The sequence below is a fragment of the Heliangelus exortis genome, chromosome 12 (genome assembly GCF_036169615.1).
Source record: "Heliangelus exortis chromosome 12, bHelExo1.hap1, whole genome shotgun sequence".
Classification (NCBI taxonomy): Eukaryota; Metazoa; Chordata; class Aves; order Apodiformes; family Trochilidae; genus Heliangelus; species Heliangelus exortis.
In genome coordinates, this window is record NC_092433.1 from 15,564,505 (window position 1) to 15,590,642 (window position 26,138).

The 26,138-nt window shown below is 47.2% G+C and overlaps 1 protein-coding gene across 1 annotated transcript in view; it reads right to left on the bottom strand.

Annotated features, from left to right (window-relative positions):
* Nucleotides 1-25,472, bottom strand: part of LRIG1 (leucine rich repeats and immunoglobulin like domains 1) — an 83,992-nt gene extending 58,520 nt beyond the window's left edge. The window contains 3 exon segments of the mRNA XM_071756250.1: nt 24,788-25,182; nt 25,184-25,267; nt 25,269-25,472. Of these exon segments, the coding sequence (XP_071612351.1) occupies nt 24,788-25,182; nt 25,184-25,267; nt 25,269-25,457 (668 nt within the window). The 5' untranslated portion in view covers nt 25,458-25,472.
* Nucleotides 25,473-26,138: the final 666 nt, after the last annotated feature.

Sequence of the window (26,138 nt, forward strand, 5' to 3'; positions counted from 1 at the left end):
CTGCAAAATTCAGCTGTTGGTAACAAGTCCAGTACAGATAGAAGAGAAGCAATTCAGAAACTCCCCAAACTCTGTTTAAAAGTTGCCACAATTACCCGAGTCAAGAATCATTCAGTAATATCCAATAACCTGTATTTTAAGATACATTTTTTCCTAAAACAGAACTGCAATGTGCTGTGGTCTCTTTGGGGATGCAAGTGGTCCCAATCCTGTCCACAACCACTTTTTCCCCCCAAAAAACCATGCTTGCTCTGAAGAGGCACACAGGAATATTTGTGCCCTGGTTCAAACCAGACTGGAAAGGAGTTGTGGGGCTGAAGGAGAGAAAAAAATCTCAGAAAAACAAACATGAGATGCTTCCTGCAGCTTGCTCTTGCCTCTTCTGCACTTCTAGCAGGGCAGAGATGGGCTGCATCACCTCCTTCCCCCAGCAGAATGGGGCAAAAGCAAAGAGACATTTCTTGGCAAGAACTGCTGGGCACCAGCATCCCTCCTGGCCCTGCTTCCCTCTTCCTAGCCCATGGCAGTAACTCCAGTCTCACAAAACCCTGAGAACTCTGCAGCTTCCTCCAGTGGAAATAAATCCACTTCTGATCCTAGCAGCAGTCCGAGTGGAATTACAACACTGGACTCCTTGCCATGCCTTACTCAATTTAAAATTCACCCAAACAAGGACATTCCTGGCACTTTTCAATGCCATGAACTGAAATAATAAGCTTGACCAAATCCAAAGAATTTTTGTGTGGAAAGGAATGATGCATCCAACCCCAAAACATCAGCTAAAGGACCAGTTACCCACGGGGCAGCTGGCAGCACTGTACCTGGCAGAGCCAGCTCTAATACCCCAGAGGTGTGAAACACACATTGCAGGCAGCTCTCCATTTTTAAGTTTAAAAATAGCTCTTCTCTGAAATAAAGAACAGCATTATAAGGGCAAAACATGCAAATTTTAAGCTGAGAAGAAAAACTTAACGTGGCCAGGCTTGCTGGAGGTGTGTGGTTTACACCAGCATCCACCCTCTCTCAAATAATCAATGTTCAATGCACTTCCATTCCAAGCACTTCTGTACTGCCAATAAAGCACCGAGCAATTTAATGGCTTTCTAACCCCAAACTGGAAGCTGTACTGCATCCAACTGACTCAATTTGTTCAGTCTTAGAGGAAGTCCTGGAACAAAACGCTAGAAATATAACCACATGTAATGATAACATTACAGAAATAGATATACCAAGCAGCAAATGTTCTGTCCTTTTATTCTATCTGACCTCCAACCTGTTTTAATTGACCTTCAAGCGGGAAAAGCTGCATTTAAAAGAAACCATTTCCACCTAGATCAAGAGAAATAAAAGCCAAGCTATATATAATGCATTTGCTGTGAAACATGGCAAATAAATCTACCAGGAGACTATGTTTCACTTGACAATGAAAAGCCAGAAGGGACTTTCAAGTTAATTTACTCCATATTTTAGGTCCTAAGCAGAGAGATCTTCTTCAATAAACTTCTTTCTCTGCACGTGGCTTGAGAACAGAATTTATCTTCTTCTGCCCTCATCTTACCAATAGCACTTGATGGCACACAGCTGCATTATCATCTTGGAAAAGCAAGAGGCTGAAGAACAGATCACAGAGGCCATGGCATGAGGCAGGAGATTCCAAATTGTGCTCCACACCATACCTCATGCAGGCCAAATACCATTTGACATGGTAGACACTTTGCCTACATTAATTCAACATGTAAGCAACTACTGTAATAACAATAAATATGACATTCCTCCAGAAGATGCTCTTTATTTTATAAACCACTATGGAAAACTATACTCCTACCTCAACATTAAGAGCAGGGCCATCACAGGACAACCATTCATATTTTTTTGGCACAACTCCTATATCAGTGTGCACTGCTGGGACAGCAGGAGGATAACAGCAAGGATTTCAAAGCAGATTAAGTCTGTGGTCAAGTCTCTGCCCTAAATCAGAGATGGGTGAGTTCTATTTATTGCTGCTTTTCAGTTACATGCCAGTCTTTACATTATTTATGTACACCAGAATGGCACAGATAAGAATATACTCTTGCTTGAGTAACTTGTACATGTACATGACCTTGCCTGTGTGAATTTACAGGTATGCAGCTACAAACATGTACACATCATACTGCATGGGTCAAAAATCTACTGATATATATAAGCAGAAATGCTTCACCAGGAGAGTCTGGGACAGCTGCACAGCCTATGACTGAGTTGGGAAGAGCACTAGTAAAAAAATCTTTATTATGCTCTACCCCAGAATATGATGCCACATCTTTTACAGAACTACTATTAAAAAAAAAAAAAAAGTTTGAGGGCTTTATCGTTTTTATTGGTGTTGTTTTTCAACTCCTTATAAAGCCAAACTTCTTTATTAGTACAATTCAAACTGCAGAAAGACCCAGTTACAGGCAGTTACATTTTAGGAAGTTGTTCAAGTGAGCTTTCTCTTCCTGAAGTCTGATATAGCAAGACTTCCCAGGATTCAAAGACAGCCTCTATCTGCAGTAGCTGCAGCTTTCTGCTCTTCAGATCTCTCAGACTTCCAAGAGTCCTGGGCAAGCAGGTCTGTAAGCAAAGGTAAAGCAGCCAATTCATGAACCAGACTTGCTCCTGGTTTGGACACCTGAGCTAAGCTCAAACCCTGCATCAGTCAGGCAACAAAGCTGAGCACACCCATCACCTCCAGATGAAGAAGGGATTTTTTCATCTACTTCAGAAGATTAAGTTGTACTTCACAGGATGGATGCCTTGATTTATTATTCAATTAATTCCCTCAGATTTGTGCAATTTTCCAGGTAAAAGCACCACATCCCATTCAAAGGTTGGGCAGATGATATTAAAGTTGAATCAAGGAGCTACCTATCACTTCTAGATATTTACCCTTTCCATGTTGTAGAGGGTTAGACAGATAGGAAAGGGAACATTTCCATATTATTTTGCTCCAGCAGGCAATTAGTGATCAAATCTCCTGCAGAACTGCTGGATTCAGAAGGTATTTGGGTAAGATCATCTAAATTTTTAACTATTACTGGAACCGTAGTTCTCCCCACTTGGCATTTGAGATCTGATTTTTTAATTATAACCATCTCAGGTTTTGCCCACCAGAAGGTGTGCACATGCCAACAAAAGCTCCAGTCCCAGCTTCAAGCACAAGGAACCCCTTCATCTAAAGGAAGGCTGCATCCAAATTCTGCAGGAAGACCCTAAAAGACAGCCAGATCCTTCCCTCTCTCCTACTTCAAGCCCACCCCACTCAGGCATAACCCCAAAGTAGATGCCATCGTAAAACTGCAGGATGGCTGAAAAATAAAAAAGTCCCCTAATGAAACTCCACGTGGGTGGCTGCCTGGTTGCACTGAAAATAGAAAAGCTAACACTACAATTAGGCCAGTAACAGAAATGCTCTTTCCCTCTTCCAAGTGGTCCTAGCAAGCCCAGGCACTGTGCCAAGGAGCTCACCATTCACTGCTCTGCTGCACCTCTCCTGGGGTGAAAGGCATCTTGGCTTCACCCCAACCCCTTCCACTCCAAAAAGCAATTATTTGAGAAGTCATGAATGCAGAAGGTGCTCCCCAAGGTGTGTTATTGCAGGGGGAGGGCTACAGGTGTGCTCACTGCTTGGAGAATTCAAACCACGTCCTTCTGAGAGTAGAAAAGATGATCTTAATGAGAATAAAGAGAAGAAATGTCACTATTTCATGCTAGTCAGAAAAAAAGAACTTTGAGGGTTCATGGAAAGCACTGCTCTAAGTACAGATAGCAAAGGAAAAAGAAATGCAGCACTTGACACAAATAATGAAAATATCCTGAGATGAACCATGATGGAGAACCCAAGGCACCCCACCAGCAGGGTTATGGGAGAGATGAAAGAGAACACTTCCCAGGAGACCAGAGGGTAATAATAGCACATCAGGTCAAAAAAAGGAAAAAAAATAATCACAAAAATAAACACCCGTGCTACTCACTGCCACATTTGTAAAGCCACCAGGACTGCTGCTCCATTGGGCAGGTCACATCTGTACAGTTTTCAGCCCTTCCTCAAACCAGGCATTGTCAGAAGAAGGATCCATTCTGGGCTAGACAGGCCACCAGCTCATGGGAACATGGACCAACATAACCTCTGTATTCCAAACCCTGGCTTGGCTACAGCAATGCCACATTAAAAGAGATTTTCCTCAATTTGTCACAGCAAGTGAGGTACTGAAATAAACTTTCCAAGTCTTCCAAACACACGGGCTCCCCCTTCCCCAAAGCCTTTTGCAAACCACTGAGAATTGTGTAAAAATAAACTGTAGAGCATTTTACAGGGGAAAATAACTCTGCTGCAACTGGAAACACATAATCTAGCTTTTCTTTCACAAAACCTACAGGAAATGGCTCTGCAAAAGTTAACTAAGTGATACTGAACTTTCTCCAGAGTGCTGTATAGGAAACAACACTGCAGAAATGACTGCCTGATTTAACCTTTTGTCCAGACTATGCTACAAAGCCATAGTACAGAGGTATCTGGCTGATGTTAACAATCCTCTGGTGTATTCCCCAGCACTGGAGCAGAGGAGGCAGGTTATCTCACACATGCTCAGCAAAACACCCTTGCCACAGCAGAAAGCCCAGGCAGCCAAGTGCTGATGAAAACCAGAATTTCACATTTTTCCTTTTTCTATGGCTGGCAGTTGATTTTTTTATTATTATTATTTTTATCCTGTGGTGCAAAGAGCAGAGCAGAATCATGCAGCCCCTGCACTCAGACTGCCAGTGCAGACATTCATACCAAGGTGTCCCATCTCCCTCTGCTCTGCCAGACTATCCATCTGGCTTTTTAAGAGACCTCAGAATGTGATACTGTCCTATTTCAGGGGGAAACCAAGCTATTTCTCAGCTCCACCACTCTTGCTGAGCTTCTCCCCCTTTCCTCACCACCTCCACCATCCCAGGAGGGGCTGCTTCATGCAACAGCAAGCGCCAGTGAGGGATCATTTACTGCCAGAGCATCTCAGGAGCAGCACTTCTGCCAAGAAATCTGCTGTCAATATTTGCCTGGAGCTCTGCAATCACGATTACACAAACTGAGCCAGGCTGCCCCCTCCATCTTCCTCCCCCCCCATCCACATGGTTCAGTGTGGGGAAAGTGTTGCTGCTGAGACCCGAAACGAGTTGGGTTTCCAGGCTTAATTCCTTTTAGTCAAAAAAAAGAATCTACAGCTTACACATAGACTCCATCTTCTGAATCCCCAACATCTCATTCGGTCTCTGCTTTCCATGAAATATGCTGTATGAGAAAGAAAAAGGGAAGGAAACCAAGGCTTTCCACATTCCCACAAAGCCTGGGTCCCCGTGTAATTAACTTTAATCAGGACAGAGCTCAAGAGCCAGGGGACACATTTACTGCTTGATCAGGTCAGCCAGCAGGAAATAATTTTATGGGGGATTTTTTTTCAGCAAATTCAACACAACCACCAAGGTTGCTCCAAGACAAAAAGACCCACACACATGGGGGGGGGGCAAGACCCCAAAAATATTCTGTCTAGATAGAGCAAGGATGCAACCTTTGGTTCAGAAGGCTCACAATAAAATGCCCCACACAGAATGACACCAAATGCCACATCCCAAATTGCCCACTGGGAGGAAAGCCAATATAAAGCAATACAGCAACCAGCCTCAGGAATTAGGCTTGAGAAGCTGTTTTGTTGGCTTTTTGTTGGTTTGTTGCTGTTTGTTTTTTTTTTTTTTTCCTGCAGCCCCACACTTAGGTCAGGTCACATGAATACAATTACATAAACTGTACCTTTTCCATGAACACCTCTGGGATAAAGGTTCTCCACATAAAACACACTCTCCACAGGTTTATAAGCTTTAATTGCTATGCCAACACATAAAAAGTGTCCCAAAAAGTCTATTTAATGGTTACACATTAACTATCATACACCTCCAGGCTTGTGTTATCCACCTATTTGCTAGATCAATAAACTGCTTGTAGCAAACTTTTTAAAAAGTTTTGCTGCTGCTGAAAATGCTCTGGTCCTCTTTACCAGTAGCCTCATGAAAATAACTGGAAACTCCTACCTATAGATTAAGTTTTCTGCTTAGTTCTGCTAGGGAAAAGCAGGAACAAAGAAATAAAACCATATATTTATATATCCTATGTTCAAAACTGGACACACCAGGCAACGCAAGAGCAGGGAAGCTCTGGGCTGGTAAGAACTTGAGTGAAAAAAAAAAATGTGTTTGTGTGTGTGCCTGCAGAGACAGAGCTCCTCTGAACCCAAAAAGAAGAGTCCTCTAGGAAATACCAAAAGCAGGGACAACCAGGAGCAAGGAAGCCACTCAGATGAGGAGGATGAAAAAGCAACATTTGCAAGAGATTTTAGTAAAGCATACAACCCCACTCTTATTGCTTATTAAAAATAAATGCATTTACAGATTCACTCAGGGGCCATCAACCCATTTGAGAGAGATGTACAGACAGCAGCAAGGGGTGCAAGGCCAAATCCTGGACCCCAGCTCCTCCAGGACTGGGGAAAGGGTGAGACAGACTGAGCCAAGAAGTCTGAGAGTGATTTAAGTGCTGATAAAATCCACCAATTCCATAAAGTTGCTGGTACACCCAAAACAGCTTCAACAGCTCCATGATTTGCTGTGAAATTCCCATGATATTTACTAGAATCCTGTGAGTGGTTCCCTCTGGTCACCTTATTTTTTCCCCTCTCCTCATGAAGAAAAAAACAGTCTGAAATCCAGCAATACACTCACCAAGCACCCACTGAGCACCCAGAGCTCCACACCCCATGATTTGCATCCTTTTGGGGATGGGTAACACCACTGCTTCCCTCCCTCCCCAACCAGCTCCCCTCCTCCAAGGGGAGAAAGCATCCCTTTTCTCCCACACTCCTTGCTTTCCCAGGACATCTGGGATCCCACTTCCATGGGGGGCAGGCAGACAGTGGGCACTTCACACTTCCCCACCATAAAGCTGCCCAGAGCAATTACTGGGCTCTGCTCCAGCAGGGAACACATTGCTGCCTCATTTATAGCAGCAGAGTCACAAGGGCAGCAGTCTGCTGGCCCTGGGGCCAGGGCAAGCACAGAGAGAACCTGAAGCCCCACAACAGCAGAGGAAATACTGGGCTCACCCTGCCTGCTCCCATTAAAAAAAAAAAAAATTAATCCCAACCATAAAAGCTGGAGTACAGTCTGTGTTTCAGGCCAAATAATAAGGGGAGGCCTTTACAAATAAGGAATCACTTATTATTCAGAGGGAGGGGGGGGATGATAAAGGTTATTTCAATTAAAAACACACAAATAAAGCCCTCTGCAGCCCCACATCAGCTGCCTGTTGTGCACGTGTTATCTGCAAACCATGGGGAAAGCAACTCCCAGCTCCACGTTGTTTCACAATCTGCCCACTCTGAACCTTACACTACGTCAGGAATTAAATAAACATTTCCTCCTTCTTCTTTGGAGTTCCCCCTCCCACCCCTCATCCAGAACTTGGCTCTGAAGTCCATCCAGCAGCAGGCATGGGGCTGAGGTGTAGCCCAGAGAGCTCTGCATCCTCCCCATCACATCCAACAGCACCTCAAAAGTGTCCATGGGGGTGGCTGGTGGTGGTGACAGGGGACACCAACCCCCTTGTACCCAGAGAAGCTAGAGGAAAGCCAGGGGACAGGTGTCCACTGCAGACTTCCATGAAAAAAAAAAAAAAAAAAAACAATTGGAAAACAGGAGAGGGCTGCGTGAAACTGAGAACCCCTCCCACCACTGCACTGAGAGGATAAATGCACCAAAGTCACCAAATTTCTGTTTATCACACCAAAAACGGAGCTAGGGAAACTTGTTTTCAGCCTTTCTCCCAAGGTGCAGATGCGTGTCCTCATCCTAAATTCTCTCAAACCAGGATGAGACCAGAAAACTGGGAAGGGGGAACAAGCTCCTGGTGGGCTGACAGGCATCCAGCATCCCATGCCTGGGATCACCCAGCCCCATGGCTACTGCAAACAGGCAGCCCCTACACTCCTAATAGACATCCCAGACAGCCAAGAGGAGAGGAGAGCAACACTAAAACTCAGTACACACATAAGAGGAAAATTCTGCAAGTCAATTAAAACTTCAGTCACCCCCTGAGACAGAATTCATCAGGAAACCAGAGTTCATCTGCCTGTTTCCACAGGGATTACTGGCAACCAGGAGTAACTGCAGCAAAAAAACCTGATGAAAAAAAGAGTCTTCCTCTTAACCTGCCCAGATTTCCCAACAGGTCAACACTACAAATTTGGTTTTTACTCACCTTGGAAAACGCTGCAAGAACTATAGGAGGGAAGGAAAGTGAGAGCACCAGACAAATCAAGGGGCCAAACACTGGAGAACCAAGTCAGGTGGGGTTGAATTTGTGTGGGGTTGCTGCTGTTTAATGGCAATGCCTCATTAACATTTGGGATAAAGGATGCTTTTGTTAACGACCTGCTCCCTCCTATGCCCTCCCCTCAGGGTTTTGAGATGGAATAAAAAACAAATCCCCAAGCTCCTGAAGGGATTTTTTTTTTTCCCCTCTCCCAGCAAGCCCAAGGCTGACAAGACTTGACATTCCTGAAATGTTTAAATGGGGGGAGAAGGAAACAGGGGAGAAACAACATTTTTTGCAAACCCACTTTATGCATCACAGACAAGCAAAAATTGGCCCAGGGACAATTAACAAAACAAAACAGAAAACCCACACACACACTTCAAAAATATTTGCCGGATCATCTTAAATCCTCCCAGTGTTCCCAATGGAAAAGTCTCTGGCAATACAGTGGACCCAAGCCCAAATCTTAAATACTCCACATTCCTGGAAGAAGCCATGGAGCAGAAAGGCACTCGAGGTGACAACCCACCAGATGCAAGTGCTGGGCTGTCCCCAAGTGCCCCACGGGTGCCACCACCAGCACTCACCCACGGTGGGTCTTGGTCTCTGAGGGAGGCTGGGAGGCAGAGTCTCCCCTTCCAAGCAAGCAGGGAGCCCTTAAAAACATCCCCCAGGGACCTGGTAATGAGTTTGGGATTAAGAAACCTGCTTAATGAAGAGCCAAGATATGCAATTTCTGCCAAATAGCCAGGAAAAGCACACCAGTACCAGTAGCCATTATTTTAATTCATACCCCAGCCTATTTTGGAGCTTTTTCCAGGCTGGGATTTCACTTGCCCAATGCTGTAGGACACAAGTGGGCAAGGAGAAGGGTGCAGATGGAGCACTACCACTTGCAATAAAGCCCACTGAAGTTGACAGAAACCAGATGTGGACAGTAACTCCACACACTCCAAGAGGAATTACAGCTTCATACGCCAGCCACAGCACACCAAGCACTTGAGGGTAAGCACCCACACTGCCAAAAACCACTGGAGAGTGGGGAACACTTCAAGGGGGGGGGGGGCAGGAGAGGGTAATGGGAACCCACCAAGCTCCACCAGCCAATTACTCTTCCTCAATTTACTAGCAGAGAAATTTGGGGATCAAAGAGGGCCGCAATGTTCCACTTGTGCAATAAACTCCTTTCACCAGCATCACTTCACACTTTCCAGAGTGCAAAGTTCGTGCTGATATTGTTGGCTTTCTCACTCACTGCTTTTTGGCACCATCCCATCTGCCTGGCTGTTCATTAATATGCAATCAGTACCCTTAAAGGGTTCATTCCACAGTCCCATCTAGGCTGCAAGAGGCTTTTCCAGCAAGTGCTGTCTTGTGAAGAACCAAGGGGCAAATGGTTTTAGTTGTTCTTAAATAATTTTTTTAAAAAAAGCCCTATATTCCTACAAACTGGATTTATAGAAAAAGGCATTATAATTACCAATGCAAATAGTGCCAGAAAACCTGGATGCTACACTGGATTTACTCATGCTTTACTCCTTTATGCACCAGTTATACTACATTTTTCACAATTTAGACTGACTAATCATAGCTACATGGCAAAGGCTGCCTAATGCAATGGTGATGAGAAAGTTTCTCCCATTTTTATTAAAATGATTACTAGCTGGGATGCTGTGAACAGTCCCCCAGAGAGCTCCCACTGATTTTGCTCATCTTCCAGACCTGAGCAAGAAGCAGGACAGCCCTGCCTTATTTATTGTCACTGTGGTTTATGAACTCCTCCATTAAACACCCTGCATTTACTTCACAGCCTCCTCTTCTTCACCTGAGCTTGACCATTTCAGTCTCTGGTCCAGCCTGTCCCACACAGCATCACCTCCTGCCCTGCTTTCCTTAAAACAGGCACAGAAAACTCATTCCAGCCTCCCTAAATACCTTATTAAGTCCTGACTTATGTTTAGTCTTTCAGGGAAGAAAAATAAGTTATTAGTTCAATATAAAACCAAGTACATGCTTGAAAGGCAGAGAACAAACAGTTTAGTTGTAAGGAGTATTAAAAAAGCACTCAAGTTGATTTGGGTCATTTTAAACCACATTAATAAGTTTCTGCCCCAAATTTTCAAGACTTGCTTACCATGGAAATGAGCCCAACTGGAAAACCAAAATCAAGAATCCCTGAACTCTGAAGGAAGGTTTGGGCCCATATCTCTGCTGGATGCAACACAGCCAAACAACATTTTTCCATTACTTTTTAATCACTATTGCTTTGTGTTCTCCCCGCCTTGAGCACAAGGTCACATCAAAATTTCTCCAGGCAGTCCCTACTCCCATAAATCGTTAGAGATCTGGATTTACATCAGTAGGATTACATGAGATCAGCCAAATGTGCACATGCTGGAAGGAGAGGGGAACAACACAGCACTTCAAAACTGGAGAGTATTTTTCATTTATAAATAGTTTGCATTTTTTGGATCCAGTGGCCGACAACCCTCTCAGTCTGTACTGAAACCCAAGAAATATCATGTGTGAGCACTAACCACAGCCTAAAAGAGATAATAAACAACAGACAGACAGCCATATGCAATGAGGGTAGTGCTTACAGTAGGGGAGGCAAATTAAAAGGAAAAGAAATGCCAAATTCAGCAACCACCACGCAGCTTAAAGGACCGATTAAACTTCATCTGGACCCATTTCTTCAAGTCAGGCTACAGCAGTCACCTCCACAAAGAAATTGCTCCCTGCACCCCACTGGGCTCCCCTGCTCATGGTTTTTAGCATCTCGCAGACTTTAGCAGACCAGCACCAGGGAGGACCAAACCCAGGGACCTGCAGCAAGGAGGAACAAAGATGTAACACAAAGCATGAGCACAGCACTGAGCACGGGGTGGCCTCTGAGCTGATGTTGTCTGCAAACAGCTTGTGCTCAGCATCAGGCCACAGAAAGGGCTAAAACCTTCAAAAACACCTGAAAAATTTGTTGGCCTCCTCAGAAGCCTCCAGCCTCATGGGCTTTGCCAGGGGAACAAGCCAAGCTGAATTGCAAACCTCACAGCCCAGCCCCTGCTTTCACACCAAACCAAACTGAAATCGGTTCTTTGTTATCTTTCTTATCTGTGTTTTTACAAGTGTTTTCAGTATTATGTCAACCAACATCCTGTACCTCACGGAAAAGTCAAAAAGAAGCAAGACAACTCTGCTTGCTAAGCAGAGGGAGCTGGAATTGCTGCCTTCATCTGCCATGAGAAGTGGGCAGACACCAAATCTAGAAGCTGAGCACCCATCTCTGTTCAGGAGTGAAAGCCTAGAGCCAGATACACTTGGCTGAACAAAGGTTTGTTTTCAATTATATTTCAGCTTCTTCTAACAATAACTGCTTGGCATCTGGCACCAACACATCGAAGCCTTTGAAGTGGTTCTTGACTTCAACGGGAAAAGGGGGGAGGGCAAAAAAAGGGAATCAATCAGCAAATTTTGAGTCAAACCTCTTCTCTGCAGAGAAAATGTTAATACCACAATCCCTGAACACACCAGAAGTGTGCTACCAAATACAGAATGAAAAACAGAACCTGTATTTGGGTCAAAATAGCACCGGGTGTGCACTGGGCAGCAACCAGCAAAAAATCACAGATCAGAAGAGGAAGGCAGTGAGCAAAGCTTGCTGAACATTCCCTCTTTGAAATTCTATTGCCACCCACCCCCAGGGAGAGGGCAGCAGCAATTCCCTGTTTCTGGGCAAAAGCAGCAGCTCCCACTGAGATCTTCCACAAAAACTCAACTTGGATGTGTATTTGGAGTATCCACAACAGATCAGGAAAGCAACAAGTGGATTCTGTGGGGGGTAGATTGTGGTGACCACAAGACAACCACCTCTGGACATGCTCAGGACATCACTGGGAGGTTTAAGCAGAGATTTAGCACCAGTTGGCAGTGACTGCCAACTGTATGCTGTACACACTTCCCTTTCAGTAAGTCCATCCTTAGGTACCTGAACCCCCTTCTAGATGGAGCCTTAAATGACATTGCTAGGATCACCAGGGAAGTCAGTGCAAGAGCAGGGCAACAAATTCAAGTTTTAAAATGCCCATCTTCTTGATCTGGTTGGTTCAAATAAGCACAGCTGTGGTTTAACAGCAATAAGGTGGGCGAGTGTAAAAGCTCCCAAGACCAGATGAGAACCATGTTCATGTAAAGAAAAAAAGGATAAAAATGCCTTATTAATTTTCCCCAAGCTGTGCCCATGCCCTACTAACTTTTTTTTGTTAGGTCAGGCAGTTTCTGGAAACATCATCTGGCTCAAAACATTTGCAGAATTTCAAGAATCTGCTCCGCAAATCTTGAGGCTGCTTTGTTCAGGAATGCTGACATGTAGGCAAAGAAAAACCAAATCATTCCCTTGAACACTGCAGAAAAAGTCTGCCCAAGATGAAAAATGCAAGAGTCAAAACTCTGAAGGAAGCGTGGGATTCCTGCTACATTTCAAATTTCACCCCAAACACACTTTTCCAGCACAGGAACATGGTGGTACCAGGACAACCTGAGTGCCTAGCAAGGCTGGTGGCCTCCAAGTGCTCCTCTCAAAGCAGGGCTAAAGTTAGGAATGAATAAATAAAACAGATCAAGTTTTCCTGGCCTCTACAGAGACAACCATGCTGTGAAAGAGCCCATGAGTCTCTTCTCCCCAGACAAAATCCACCCATTTCCCAATCCCTCCCCATCCACAAGCACTGAAGAGCAAGCCTGCCTTTAGTCTGCTTGCACAGCTCCCTGGACAAAAATTGGAGTTGTCCTCTGGAAATAATCACTGCATTCCACTAAATCAAGAGAACTACACTTCTAGCTTATCCATAAATGCTAATATTTATACACTTAAAGCACCTGAGAGGGATCTTCACTGCTTTCATTACAGGACTGTCAAGCCAAGGTATCTTGCCCAAGCCAGCAGTCTGCTGGGGGCAGGAGAAGCCAGGCTGCTGGGACAACACTGCTGCTACAACAGCTTCTCATTTATTTCTGCCCTGCTCCCCAACAAGTCCCAGTAGACAAGGAGATGAGGGCTTGAAGGATGCTTTCAACCCAGGCTGTGGCACAAAATGCAGACTCAAGGTGGAAAGCAACCACTGCAGCAGGTTGGGCAGGGGTCAAACAGACACATACTGTCTCCCAAATATCAAAAAATATTACACACACCCAGAGGGGACATGGTTGGTTCACTTTGGCTTGAAGATCCTAAGTGGAGGTGGCCAAAAAACAAAGGAGTCAGCAAGTGGATGTGGCACCCAGCAGATGAAGTGGCACCCAGAGGGTTCATTCCTGGTTTATCCTCTGCCTCGGCTCCCCATGGATCCAGACCTCAAGAGGCATCCTGCAGCCACCTCTCCCACGCCACAGGGATGTCCCAGAGAAGGACCAGCACTGCTCCTCCAGGCAGGCATGGCAGGGTGGCTCCAAAATCATCCAAACAAGCCACGAGGGACATTGAGTTACAAACCCAAAAAGCAGAGAAACCATCACAAGGCATTTCAGCTGCAACAGACCATATCCTCCCCAAAACATTTCAAGGCACATTCTCAATCTGCTCCAAATCCCACCCCAGTCCCAGGAGGGCTGTTATTGTCTCTCACACAGCAGCATCAGGAAACCAAACTTCCCAGGGGTTGGAAGCTTTCCTGCTGATGGCTGCAAACAGCACAAGGAACCCAAAGGGAGGGGAAAGAGAAACCCAGGAAAACAGTGGGAGATTTGAGGGATGATGCACCCCTGCAGCAGCAGGGCAGATGGTTTCATAATTGCCAGTCAGAATTATTCAGGAAACCATAGAGGAAGCAATTGGAAATTGTAGGACAGGGAAACTTCCCCATTTTGTTTCCAAATGAATGAAACTGAATTCCTCTTCCTTTAGCCATGCCTCTCTCAAACAAAGCAACATGAGTTAGCACACAGCCCCCAGAAGTGTTCAGCTGCCACCTCCTCCCTCCAGAAAAAAAAAAAAAAACAAAAGTGGATTTGTGCTATTTTGACCTTAAAAATAATTTACAACAAGCATAAATAGCTTAATTACACAGAGCCCATTCCCCAGCAAGCCTCGTGCTGGCATCACAACTGGCACTACAGAGTGCTTGAAAACTCTGCCTTCAAGCTGGCTCAAATATTCACAGATGGAGGATGAAGCAAACAATCCAACAGCAGCAACGGGAGCCCAACCACAGCCTGCAGACAGTGCTGGAGCATCTGCAGAAAGGGACCATCACCTGAGGATGGGGTGGGCACAGGGGCACACAGTGAAGGTGGTGGAAAAAGTTCAAACCATCTGAAAAGGAAATCCTGAGAGCTGGAACAAACCTGGGAGACATGAAAGGATGCAGCACAGTCCCAGTATCCCTGCCAGCTGAAAGGACTGGTCCTCAGGCAGCTCTTCAGCAGACCACAAAGTGGTAGCACTTGAGATACAAGTGATAGGAGATAAATGCCGTGGTAAACACCTTGGGCTGCAGTTTGGCATCTCCCAACGATGCTGCCCAGACCCCATGAGCAGCCAGGAGCCCCAGGAAGCCATCATCCCCCTGCCACAGTGCTGCTGGGGAGCCAGGAGATGGGGACAACCAGGACCACCACCACTTCCCACTCGTGGCCAACTGCTCAACACCCATCAGGCCAGGAAGGCATCCTGGAAACTTTGCTCCAAAAGGGGAGCAGTGAGCTGCCAAAACCCATTCCCAGCTCTGGCTGTGATAGTCACACAGGTTTGCTGGTTTGGCTGAGACACTGCTCCACCACATGGGTGGCATCACTTCATCCACAGAGAAATGATCCTTTGAGAGGTCAGGATTCAGGTGGTATCTCCACACCATCCCCTCCTCATGAGGTAGCTCAGCACCTCCACTCCCCCCTATGGTTGTCAGCTAACACCAGCACCAACCCCAGACAGACTGACCCACTCCCTTCTCCCACCTCCCAGAGGTAAGCACAGCTTCTCTTTTCCCTGCAGGAATGGTTTAAGGGCACTGCATTCCCCCATGGAGATTCTCTGATGTCTCATACAGGACTATGTCACAGGGGCTTCCCTTCCCCTGGGTGGGGACACTGGCACAGTCACTTTCCCATGCCCACAGCCTGTGACAGAGGTTGGCATTTCAAATTTGAGTTGGACTCAAGTTGCCAACAGCATGAAAAGTTTTGGGGGAGAAACCAGCCAAGTATGCCATGACACAGCCTCCTTTCTCAGGAAACCTGGGTAAAAAGCAGTACCTGCTTCAGAAAGATAATTGAATCAGGGAGAAGCAGAGCCAGCTGCTGGTTTAAGACTGTATAAGCCAAACACATCCTGTCAGAGCTGTACAACTTTCTGTCCAAGAAGATTAACTCAAAGACCAGCAGATATCTCTGCTGGGAAGGTTGGTAAGAATGAAACCAGAGATCCTGGAAGGGGTTCAGCTCCCCAACAAGTCAAAAGCCAAGCAGCTTGGCTGAAGAGCTGGATTCATCCCCATAGAGATCAAGAGATGCATTTACTTACACTGCAGGTGCTGCAGCAAGTCCCACAGCCAGCCCTGGGGAGCAGAGAGGCAGTGGCTGCTCCTTGTTCAGCAGGCAACAAGCCAGGTGACACCTCTTGAGATGGAAGTGCTCAGAAACCAGTGGTGGAGCCCCAGCTCTGCAGACCTGAAAACCAGAAAACTTCTCTCCCACTCACACAGAGGTGGAGGCTGCCTGGGCACTGTTATATGGCCTTAATTTATTTTCTGACCTATTAGAACAGGGAAAGTTCATTCATCTGCTCTTATGAACAGAGTAATCCAAAGCCCTTAATCCATCCAAATCCATCCATCTCAAGAGCTTCTGGTTGATGATCACCTCAGTGACAAAGGCTGGAAAGTGGCAAGGAAGATATACAATAAGATTAAAACTATGTGAAACAATAAAAGACAGCATATCTCTGAAATGCTTCCAAGTCAGAGAGGTCTGAAAATACACACTATCTTATTAATGTGGACTCACTGATTTAATGCAGCATGTGTGCCCTACTTCAGAAATAATCCAAAGGTATTTAAAAGCCAAGAATTCCGACTCGGAAGACTTGTTTAAGGAGGAAAAAGGAGGAACAGAGTTTATATACCAACATAGACAGGAACAACACAAAAATATGCTTAGCAAAGGAAAAGTGGAAAGTATTTTGACACCTTTCAAAATAAAACATCAGATGGTCTGTTCAAACCTCCTAGAACAGGAGAGGTCTCCCCATTTTGCCAAAACAAATGAAAATTTAAGTGCGGATCTGACTCTGCCCCCTGGTTCAGAATGAGACAAAAGTTTCTGGAGAGGCAGACAGACAAACAGACCACAAGATACTCTCCTTGATCACTGTTAAGGACAGACTACAGGCAGCAAGGAGACAACCACCTTGTGTCTGCAGAACTTGGCCTCTCTGCACTGCCCATGTCACCAGACAAGCACAGGAGTGATGAAGTAACTGGGCAGGAGAGGAGGGTGGGGAGGATCCAGGTGCCAGCCAGATCAAGAGATAGCTCCTCAGCCTTTGCAAATGACAGATTTTGTTGCTGACAATGGGCCACGCATGGATCCCTCATTTCCACATCTCCTTCAGGATGCAAAGCCCACCCAGAAAGGAGGAAAACTGGTGGCTCCTCCAGCTCCAACTCAATTAACCACCTTGTGCTGAGGAAGAGCCAAATACAGGTTGCCCAGGCTGCTGCAGGAACATCCCACGCTTTACAGAATGCTAGAAAATAGTTTTTAGGTCTCAGCTAAAGGAATGTTTTGGGGTTTCACAGCTCTTAAACCTGGGCAGACTGAAGATGACCAAGATGCAACAAAAAGCAAGCAGAGGCTGCTCCCCAGCCAGCAGAGGTGGAGAGCCAGCTCCAGCCTCCCCCTGTCCAAACCCTGGAGGAAGGAGAGGCACCAGTGTTTGGACAACTGGAACACATTTAGGGGACAATTTTTCACAGGGCCTCCAGCCAGGCAGTTTCCTAGGATAGCTGTTTTATTACCCATGATACAACCCACAGACCAGCAGCTCCCCCTCCATGAGGTCTCCCAGCCCTACAGACACCTCACCCCCAGTAATCCCCATCAATGGGGCATTACACACCCTGGACACCTTCAGCATTGCATCCCTAAACAAAACCAGAAGACAACACCCTTTAAACCTGCCATCTCCATCTGATGATCTTCCAGCAAGTCCTGGACACATCCAGTTCAACACCTTCAACACTGGTACCCATCTGCAGTGGTGACCAAACAGCACTGCCACAGACACTACAAACATCATTCCTCTGGCCAATTATCAATACTACCTACCCCTTCCCCCCAAAAAATCCATGACCAATTCTCTTGCACAAAAAAATTTTGCTCCAGAGCAAAGCTTTAACCAACTAACACATTTTTAAGTGGAACTCCAGTGCACGACACTGAAGTATATAAATCTGTAGCTCTGTTAAAAATGTCAAGGGTCCCAAACTCTTTTCCTGCTGAAATTCATGCAAAGCTACAAAACAAGTACAAATAACCAGTGACCCTACCTGCATGCCCAACACTGTTAACATAAATAAAAACTAGGCAGATGGCTACAGTCAGAGACCTGAAAATGCAATCACACTCCTGGAATTGGATGTGACATGTTATTAGGTCTTGAGAGGTGCCCCCAAAACAGCAGGGTTTGCTTCTAGACCTCTCCAAAATTATATGGTTGTGGCCTGAGTGACAACATGCTGAAAATATAATGAGGGAGCATAACCTATTACATATGTTGTGGTCCTGCTCTGAGGCTGGAAAAGGCTGGGGTTGAAGGACTTGGTCCACAGTGCAGGACTTGGTTAACTATTAATGGATGACTCAGCTACAATAATAATAATATGTATTCTGTGCTGGCACAACAGCATTCTGGGCCTTGACTTGGGACCCTGTGCACAGGAGGGAAAGAAATACCTCGCAGCACATGTAATAGCTAAATGTACCAGGAAACAGAAAACAGGGTTTATTAAAAAAATTATTTTTTTTCTTCCTGCAGCTTCAGTCCTGTCCCTTACTATAACCAGCAAGGGACCCCAGAAAAGAGCTGCTAGCAGGAACCCATCCTCCCAGGCTTCCACAAAAAAAAAAAAACCAAAAAAACAAAAACAAAACCACAAAAAAACCCCATACCTAAAGGGGGATGTTTATTCACTGCTATTCACCAAAGCCATGCTGTAGGCTAAATCCCACTCCTTGCCCTGAATGAGGTGCAAATTCCTGCCCAGTCCTGATCCTGCAGAGCTGCTGAGCCTGGGTTTTCTGCAGTGTTAGCCTGAATTATCTCTGCTCCATTCATCCACATGATCCCATCCAGCTCCACGCTGCAAAACAAGGGAGTCACACTGGGCGATTAGGTTAGCAGCACAAAATGATTACGTTAAGAGTTGATGAGCTGGGATAACTCAATCCAAGGTGTCTCCCGGGGCAGCCAATAAGAGCAATTAAAAGCCCTGCAGCCCTAATTGAAGAGTTTCTGGGTGAGGTTGACACAGGAGGCAGGGACAGTCCCCAAGTTCTCATCAGAGCTGGCTCTGGAGGAATGCAAGGCACCAGCCAGTTTTGCAGCCACTCAAAACTTCACAACAATACCTTAACCCCTCTTCAGGAGATCAAAGCAAGCAGAAACCAAAGGCAGGCAGTGTTTGGGCACAGCCAGGACCTCCTGGCACTCAGGGATTCTCAGCCACCCTTCTGAGCCCAGGGAGATGCAGATGTCCAGGTATTCAGGGGCTGGAAGGTGTCAGGGTCAGCACCTGGGGAAGTGCCTCAACATGAAGCCACCTTGAAGCCTTCCAGCATGGGAAGCATCCTTTCAGTGCTCATGGAATTTCCTCCATCAGGTGGGGCTCACCTCAGTAAAGTGCTTCTGGATCTGCCTAACCCCTGCCAGAGACAAAACTCCAGCACCAGCTTAATTTTAAGCAGGGAAGTAAAATCTCAGCAGTGCTCAAGGAAGCATTTAAGTACCTGAAGTGCTTTGTGATAGCATCTGGGCTCCCAAACTTATCCTTTTACCACCTCCAGCCTCTTGATGCCAGTGAGTGAGAGGGGGCAGAAGGCAAGCAACCTCGTATTTGCTCCTTCATCCTTTAAACTCCCAAGCAGGGACTCCTGCAAGGCCCAGCCACCCCCAAAAACTGTAGAGCCGGTTTACACAAGCAAAGCAAAGCAAAAAAAAAATAAAAAAATATTAAGCTGTATCTCACACATAACAATGGTTGATTTTCCTGGAGAACAATTGAATGTGTGTTCGTTTTCTTTGCCTGCCTACTGAGATGCTCCTTCCCCTGCCCTGGGAATTTTCCCCCTGCAGTTCCTCCTCCCCCAGCTCCCAGACCATCCATTCTCCCCTTTTCAAACTGCACCCATTGTAAATGGCACTGCATATTAACACAGCCCATTGAGCACTTGCCCCTTTTGTATGGGACCCCTGCGTTTCAAATTGCAGCCACCGAGGAGAGGAAAAGCCTCGAAGTGATTAAATGCCATGAAGTTTCTCAAAAGAAGAGAAGAATATGCAGAGGAGGCTGAGTGGCTTCTGAAACCATTCACTTGAAGCCAGGGGCTTCTGCAAGAGCCAGAAAGGCTTCTTGGGGAGGATATTTTATCTCACCCAGTCTTCATTATGAATCTCACATGCATTTCTAATCTTAGTCCGATTGAGATAATTTCTGCCCCAGCTGTGGCTCAGTCAGGGATTAAGATCAGAAGATCAGACAGCACTTGCAAAGGGCTTGCTGTTAACTTCTGTTCTCCAGCAAGCATCAATAAATACCACAGCATGCTGAGGGGTGGTCAGCAAATCCAAGGACACATGTTCACAGGAAGGGTGGATTTATTTGCAAGCACATGTATTTATCTGTGCATGAGCAGCAGGCCCAGAGGCATTGCTTGGCAAGGAGAAGCTTTGCTCTTACCCCATGGGGCCAAGCTCCTGAGCAATGATTGCAACCCTGGAAACTGCAGGGCAATCCTCCAGCCTGGAGATCTTTTCCCATACAGAGCCTGAACAAGGCCACTGCTGAGGAGGAGGATGCTTCAGGAAGCAAACCCAAGAGTGTCATTAGATGCTGAGCAAAATTTCTTTCACAAGCTCCAAGCACTGTGTCCCTTAAGCAAGAAACCTGTCCCTGCTCCATCACCTGGAAGGGAGCTTCTGGCCTTAAGAATTTCTTTGGATTTCCACTGCCTTTCCCAGGGGGAAGGGATGGGGACCAAGCTACATCCTCCTCTCCCAAACCTCTTCCAAGCCCAGTGGCCCTCTCAGCAGCCAGCACACAGTGAGGGCTCTGCAGCTGCACAGGGCCAAGCACCACAAGCCCAGGGGGATGATTATTTTCTTTCTTCCACTATTCCAGCAGGGCTGGAAGTGGGACATGCAGGGGAGGACCTGCCAGCAGCACTCCCCCTCCTCCCAGAACTGTCAGCAGGAGATTTCCATCACCAACACCTTCTCTTCATTCTGCAGATGAGGATGAGTTACTCTGGAGCCTGGGAGCCAACCAATGCCCATCTCCTAAGAGCACCATGGACACAGCAAATCCCCTGAAGAGCCCCACTCCACTCTATTAAGTGGAGAAGCTACCTTCCCATGTGAGAGCAGAGCAACAAGACCTGGCACGTTAAAACCCCAGTTTGGCAACAAATTTAAGTTAATAGGGAATTCTGAGCACAAACAAAACATTCAGTTTCATTGCCTTCAACAAAATCTTTGCAGGCATACACAGCAAGAGTCTGCTCCTGACTCCTATTCTTAGGGCACTTCCAGGACCTAAAAAACACTGGCAGGCACCCACTGGATTTTCAAAATCATCCAGACTCTTTGCCCAGCTCTCTCCAGAGAAAAGCAGCATCTGCCCAGATGATGCCTCAGGGCCAACTTACACATCCAAACCCTAAAGCCCCTCTGGGACCCAGAGGGCAGCTCTTAACCCATCTATTCTGGGCACTGTCAGGGTCTCTCCTTGTTGCCAGCCAAATACTGACCCGGAGGCAGAAGGTTCTGCGCACAGGTGCCCAGCATCAAAATCTTCACCTATTTATTTGGGTCACAAAACCCACATCTATTTAAGATATTCATTCCTCCAGACCACACCAGCAATAAATTCCAGCTGCACTTCCACAGCCCCAAAGACTTCACACCATTAAGATCTGTACTCTGCCTCTGAAAAGGTAGAAAAAACCTCTAAAATATGATGCCTAGAAGAAGTCTCTCTTTTACCACTCCTCAAAAACTGATACGTGAAGAGAGACAGAAAGTGCAGGGGATGTGCTGGGAGACCAACACTGCTGAAGCCCAGCACCCAGCTTTTCCAGGCATGAACCCTAAGCTCAGCCCTAAAAGTTTGCCATATATTGCACTCTACTGCAAGAAAACCCTGCAGATTTAAACAGGAAGAATCTATAGCAGCTTTGAAGTCGAATCCTGTACAGCAACTGCTCAGCACAGTTTGATTTTCCTGGCATCCCCTGCAGCCCAGGGACTTCTCACAGCTGCAGAGCCCTGAGTTCTGCAGTTCTGCCAGGACAGCATGGGTGATGCCAGAGTGTTGCAACCTGCCCTAGGCAGAGAGCTGCTCAGCCAGCAAGTCCTGCACACTTAGAGAACTGGCAGGCAGCACTGAGCTGCCTGTTGCTTTTAAGAAGAAAAAAAAAAAATTAAGAAAAAAAAAAAAAAATCATCTGTGCCACTCTGCATTAACCCTGAACAACTGCAGTGCACCGGCCCTTCTGCCTATCAGTCACGCCTTGTGAAAGCCAGGGAGAAAAATTACAACCCCAAGCTCTACTGCCACCAGAGAAATAACAATAGTTTCAAAAGCTCCCGATGCTTTTGCTCAGCACTGACTGACAAAATCCGCGGAGTGATTAAGTCTGTTCCTGAGCCCTCCCCAGAGCTGCGTTTCCAGCCCAACAAACAAAAAAGCTTTATCTCTTAACACTCTGAAAATCGACTCAGAGCACTCATTAGGAATAAAAGATAAACTGCTAAAGAGGGATTTTTTTTCTTTTCAATAGCACTTTAACAAAGTTAAAGCGCAGCCAGCACTGAGCACAGGATTTATCTTGTCTCCGATTAGCGATCGAACATGCCCGAGCTTAACACCCCGGGGAACCAGAAACCTTGGGTGGGAGACGCTGCCCAGAAGCGATGGAGGAAGGATGCACAGCTCCAGTATCCCCAGTCTCACCCCAGTTTACACCTTCAGCCCGCACTCCACAGCAGCCCGAGGCACTGCAAACTTTCGCCTTCTGCTGCTTTAGAAAGGCACGTTAAAATAAAACCAAAACCACACAAGAAAAAGTGACAGAGATAGTTGCATAAAGATAACTTTTCTACAGCTTATGGTGATTTTATAGAAGGCATGGAAAAAAAAAGAAAAAAGTGATTCTCTGCACCAGAAAAATAGTATTTATGAACTTATCAAGCATAAAAACCATGCTTTAGCTTTGTGTTCCTAATCTGAAATAAGCTGTGATTTTTTGTTATTAGACACAGCATTACTTTAAAAACAGAAGTATCCGCAATAGTTTTAATTTTTTTTTTTTATATTGGAGAAAGAAAAAAAACCCTAATTTTGCATTGTTGGATATAAAAGCCATCACACATTTCCGCTTTAGCTAATTCTTTGGTTAGTTTACAATTTACAGAATGACAAACCATATTCTGCCTAAGTGGTTAAAAGACCAACAGCCCACAGGTCCATAGCAGTAGATTTATACATGCTATTATTTCACCAATAAAATTTAAACTCGAGACACTCAAAAATCTGTTCCATATGAAAAAGACACTCCTGGGTATTAGCACTCCTGTAAAAAAAAAAAAAAACAAAAACCAAAAAAAACCCCACACACAAACAAAAAAAACACACCACAATAAATTGGTGCAGACTGGGCTATTAATGTGCTTCTCTGCACGAACAAAGATATCCTATACCCTGCTCTATATTAAGGGGTGCATGGGAATGCTGGAATCATGTGGAAAAGTCTAAAATCTTGCTCAGAAAGATGCCCACAGCTGAAGGAAGGATTCTTCAGAGCACATAGCAACTGGTGAAGAGATGAGTCAGGGTTTTAACTCAGAGGCTACACATTCCTCTTGGTACATCATCTGATAATTTCATGTAAAACAAGGCATTTCTGAAGCAAAAAAAAAAATCGAGTAACACCAAGAGAACCTGACAAACCTCTAATAATTCTTCTTAATAAGGAGCTGGACCCTCTCCAGCAAAACTTCACTGACCCGTTCTCTTTCTTGGCAGAGCTGAGGAGTATCTATTACAACCAGGGGTTTTATAGATTCAATAATCTATAAATCTGTTCAGACAGCAGAAAGGCCCAGCAGCAGAAGCACTGAGGTTCTTTTCCCTCTCCCTTTCCAAATTCTTCTTTCCCAAGGTCAGCTACTAGCTGAGGACATTTATTTTTTACAAATTCATAACCACACACACAGCTGTATACTCAGCCCTCCTGTACTGTCACTGTCAAATTAATTGAGCTGTCAAAGCCACACACAGTTTGCCCCCCCCCTCCAAATCTCCCCCACTCCACATGTCTGATGTTCTACTTCAGATCTTATCAGGACAAACCCGAACAGACCCACTGGGCTGCACGGTAAAGGGCAATCACACTATCCTGCACTTGAGCAGGTACCTGAAGACCATAAAAAAGTCTTCTAGAGGGGGGGAAAAAAAGAAGGAGGAAAAAAAAAAAAAAAAGCAGCCACGCAGCTTTTATCAGAAATTACCACCTGTTTTGTTTTGGGGGTTTTTTTCTCAAAACACCCCGACAGCACCAGGAGAGCCCACAACTCCATTTCGACCCATACTGCCTACCCCCCGGCTTTTGCACCTTCCCAGCTGGCAGACCCAGCACCCCCTCTCTGGGTCCATATTTGGGCACCTGGGCTGGGGGGCGATGCTGGGGGGCGTCCCGGTTCGGAGCAGCAGACCGAGATGGATGCCCTAATAAGGATTCGGGAGCCCACGCTGCCCGTTACCTCCAGCTGATCCCCATCATTAGAGAGACCCAACCCACTCCCGGCTCTTTTTCCTCTAAGACACCGGTACCGAAGAGGATGAAGAGGACAGGGAAGTCCCGAGCTGCTCTCTCCCGGGACCAGCATCCCAAACCCGCCGCCTCCATCCTTTCCTCGGGACAACACCGAGGAGACACCGGAGAAGTTTCACCGAGACGGCAGCGATCACGAAAAACAAACCTCAGCCTAGGGATTATTTTTCCGTTCTGTCGGGTTTCTTTATAACGCATTTTATAACACATTTTATAACACCCCCTACCCCGGTGCTCTCAGCTCCCATCGGAGCGGTGCTTCCCAAATCCTCCGCTCGCCCCCAGCCCCTTCCCGCTCGCCCCCGCCTGGTTACTCACACGTGCCGCGGCCAGCGGGGCAGGTCCCGGGGCACGGCGGGCAGCGCCAGCCCACCGCAGCTCAGCACCTCCTCGCCGCAGACACAACCGGCGGGGCAGCCGGCGGCAGCCGAGCCCAGCAGCCCCAGCAGCAGCAGCAGCAGCGCCGCCGCTCCGCCGCCCGCCCGTGACGGCACCGCCATTTTGTATCCGGCACCGGAGAAGGTCCGAGGCGGGAGGAGGAGGAGGAGACGGCGGCGGCAGCAGGAGCAGCCCCGGCGCGGAGCGCAGCGATAACGCCGCGGACTCCCCCGAGGGCTCAGCGCTGCTCCGCCGCTCGCAGCATCGCTTCGGCCACCGGCGGCGCGGCTCCGCGGGGCGGTCACGGCACTGGCATCCACCCGCCAGCGGGCGGGCGAGCAGCGCCGGGCGGCTCGGGTCCGCGTCCCCACCGCGGGAAGCGCCTCCTCCTTCACGCCGCACGGCTCCGTCCCGACGGCCGACTGGAGCCTCCCCTCCCCGGTGTGCTCCCTCCGGGCTCAGAGCCGCTGCCGCCACCGCTCCCGCCCGGCCCGAGCGCCTCTCGCCGCGGACCCACGTTGGCGACACCGCAACATGTAGCCGCGCCGCCCCCCGCGCACACGCTGATTGGCTGGCGGGCGCCCTGCGGTGGGCCCGCGCGCATCGCCATTGGTCGGAGGGGCCCCCCGGCGCGGCGCCGCGGATTCTCATTGGTGGAGGCGGCCCGTCAATCAGGGGCGAAGGACCCGCCTCCCTTTCCCACTCCAGGTGTGAACGCGGGCGGTCCCGTCCCCCCCCCGCCCTCCGGCGCTGCCGCTCTTAAAGGAGCCGCGCCCGCCGCTCCGCCCCGCGCAAGGCGAAGTGAAACTCTCCCGCACGTAGATGCGGATAATCCGCTGCGTGACCAGGGCGCTCACAGACCCCGCTGTGCCCTTCCCCGCACGCCGCGGGATACGCGTGTCCTGCCAGGAGCCCGTGGGTTAATTACACGCACATATTTCAACCCGAGCGGCTGTGCCGCGTCCCGAATGTCCCCCTGTTTTTGAGAGCCCAGCAGTACAGTCCAAAAAGAATTGAAGCGTGACTCTAATTAGAGAGCCGCAGCAAGATGATTACAGAGAAAATTAATCGCAGGGCATCGGTGCACTCCGATGAATTTAAGAGGCTGAGCTCGGCAGAGAGCATCCCACTCTGTCAGCCTTGCCCTGCGGATTTTTGCTGGACAGACCCGTGTTTCCTTTTCGGAACAGGACGGGGCAGTGCTCCACAGAACGCTGCAATCACACCTGAGCATCTTCACAGAGTTTTCTGGCTCTTAATTTAAAATAACACACACGGGGGGAAACTCCAG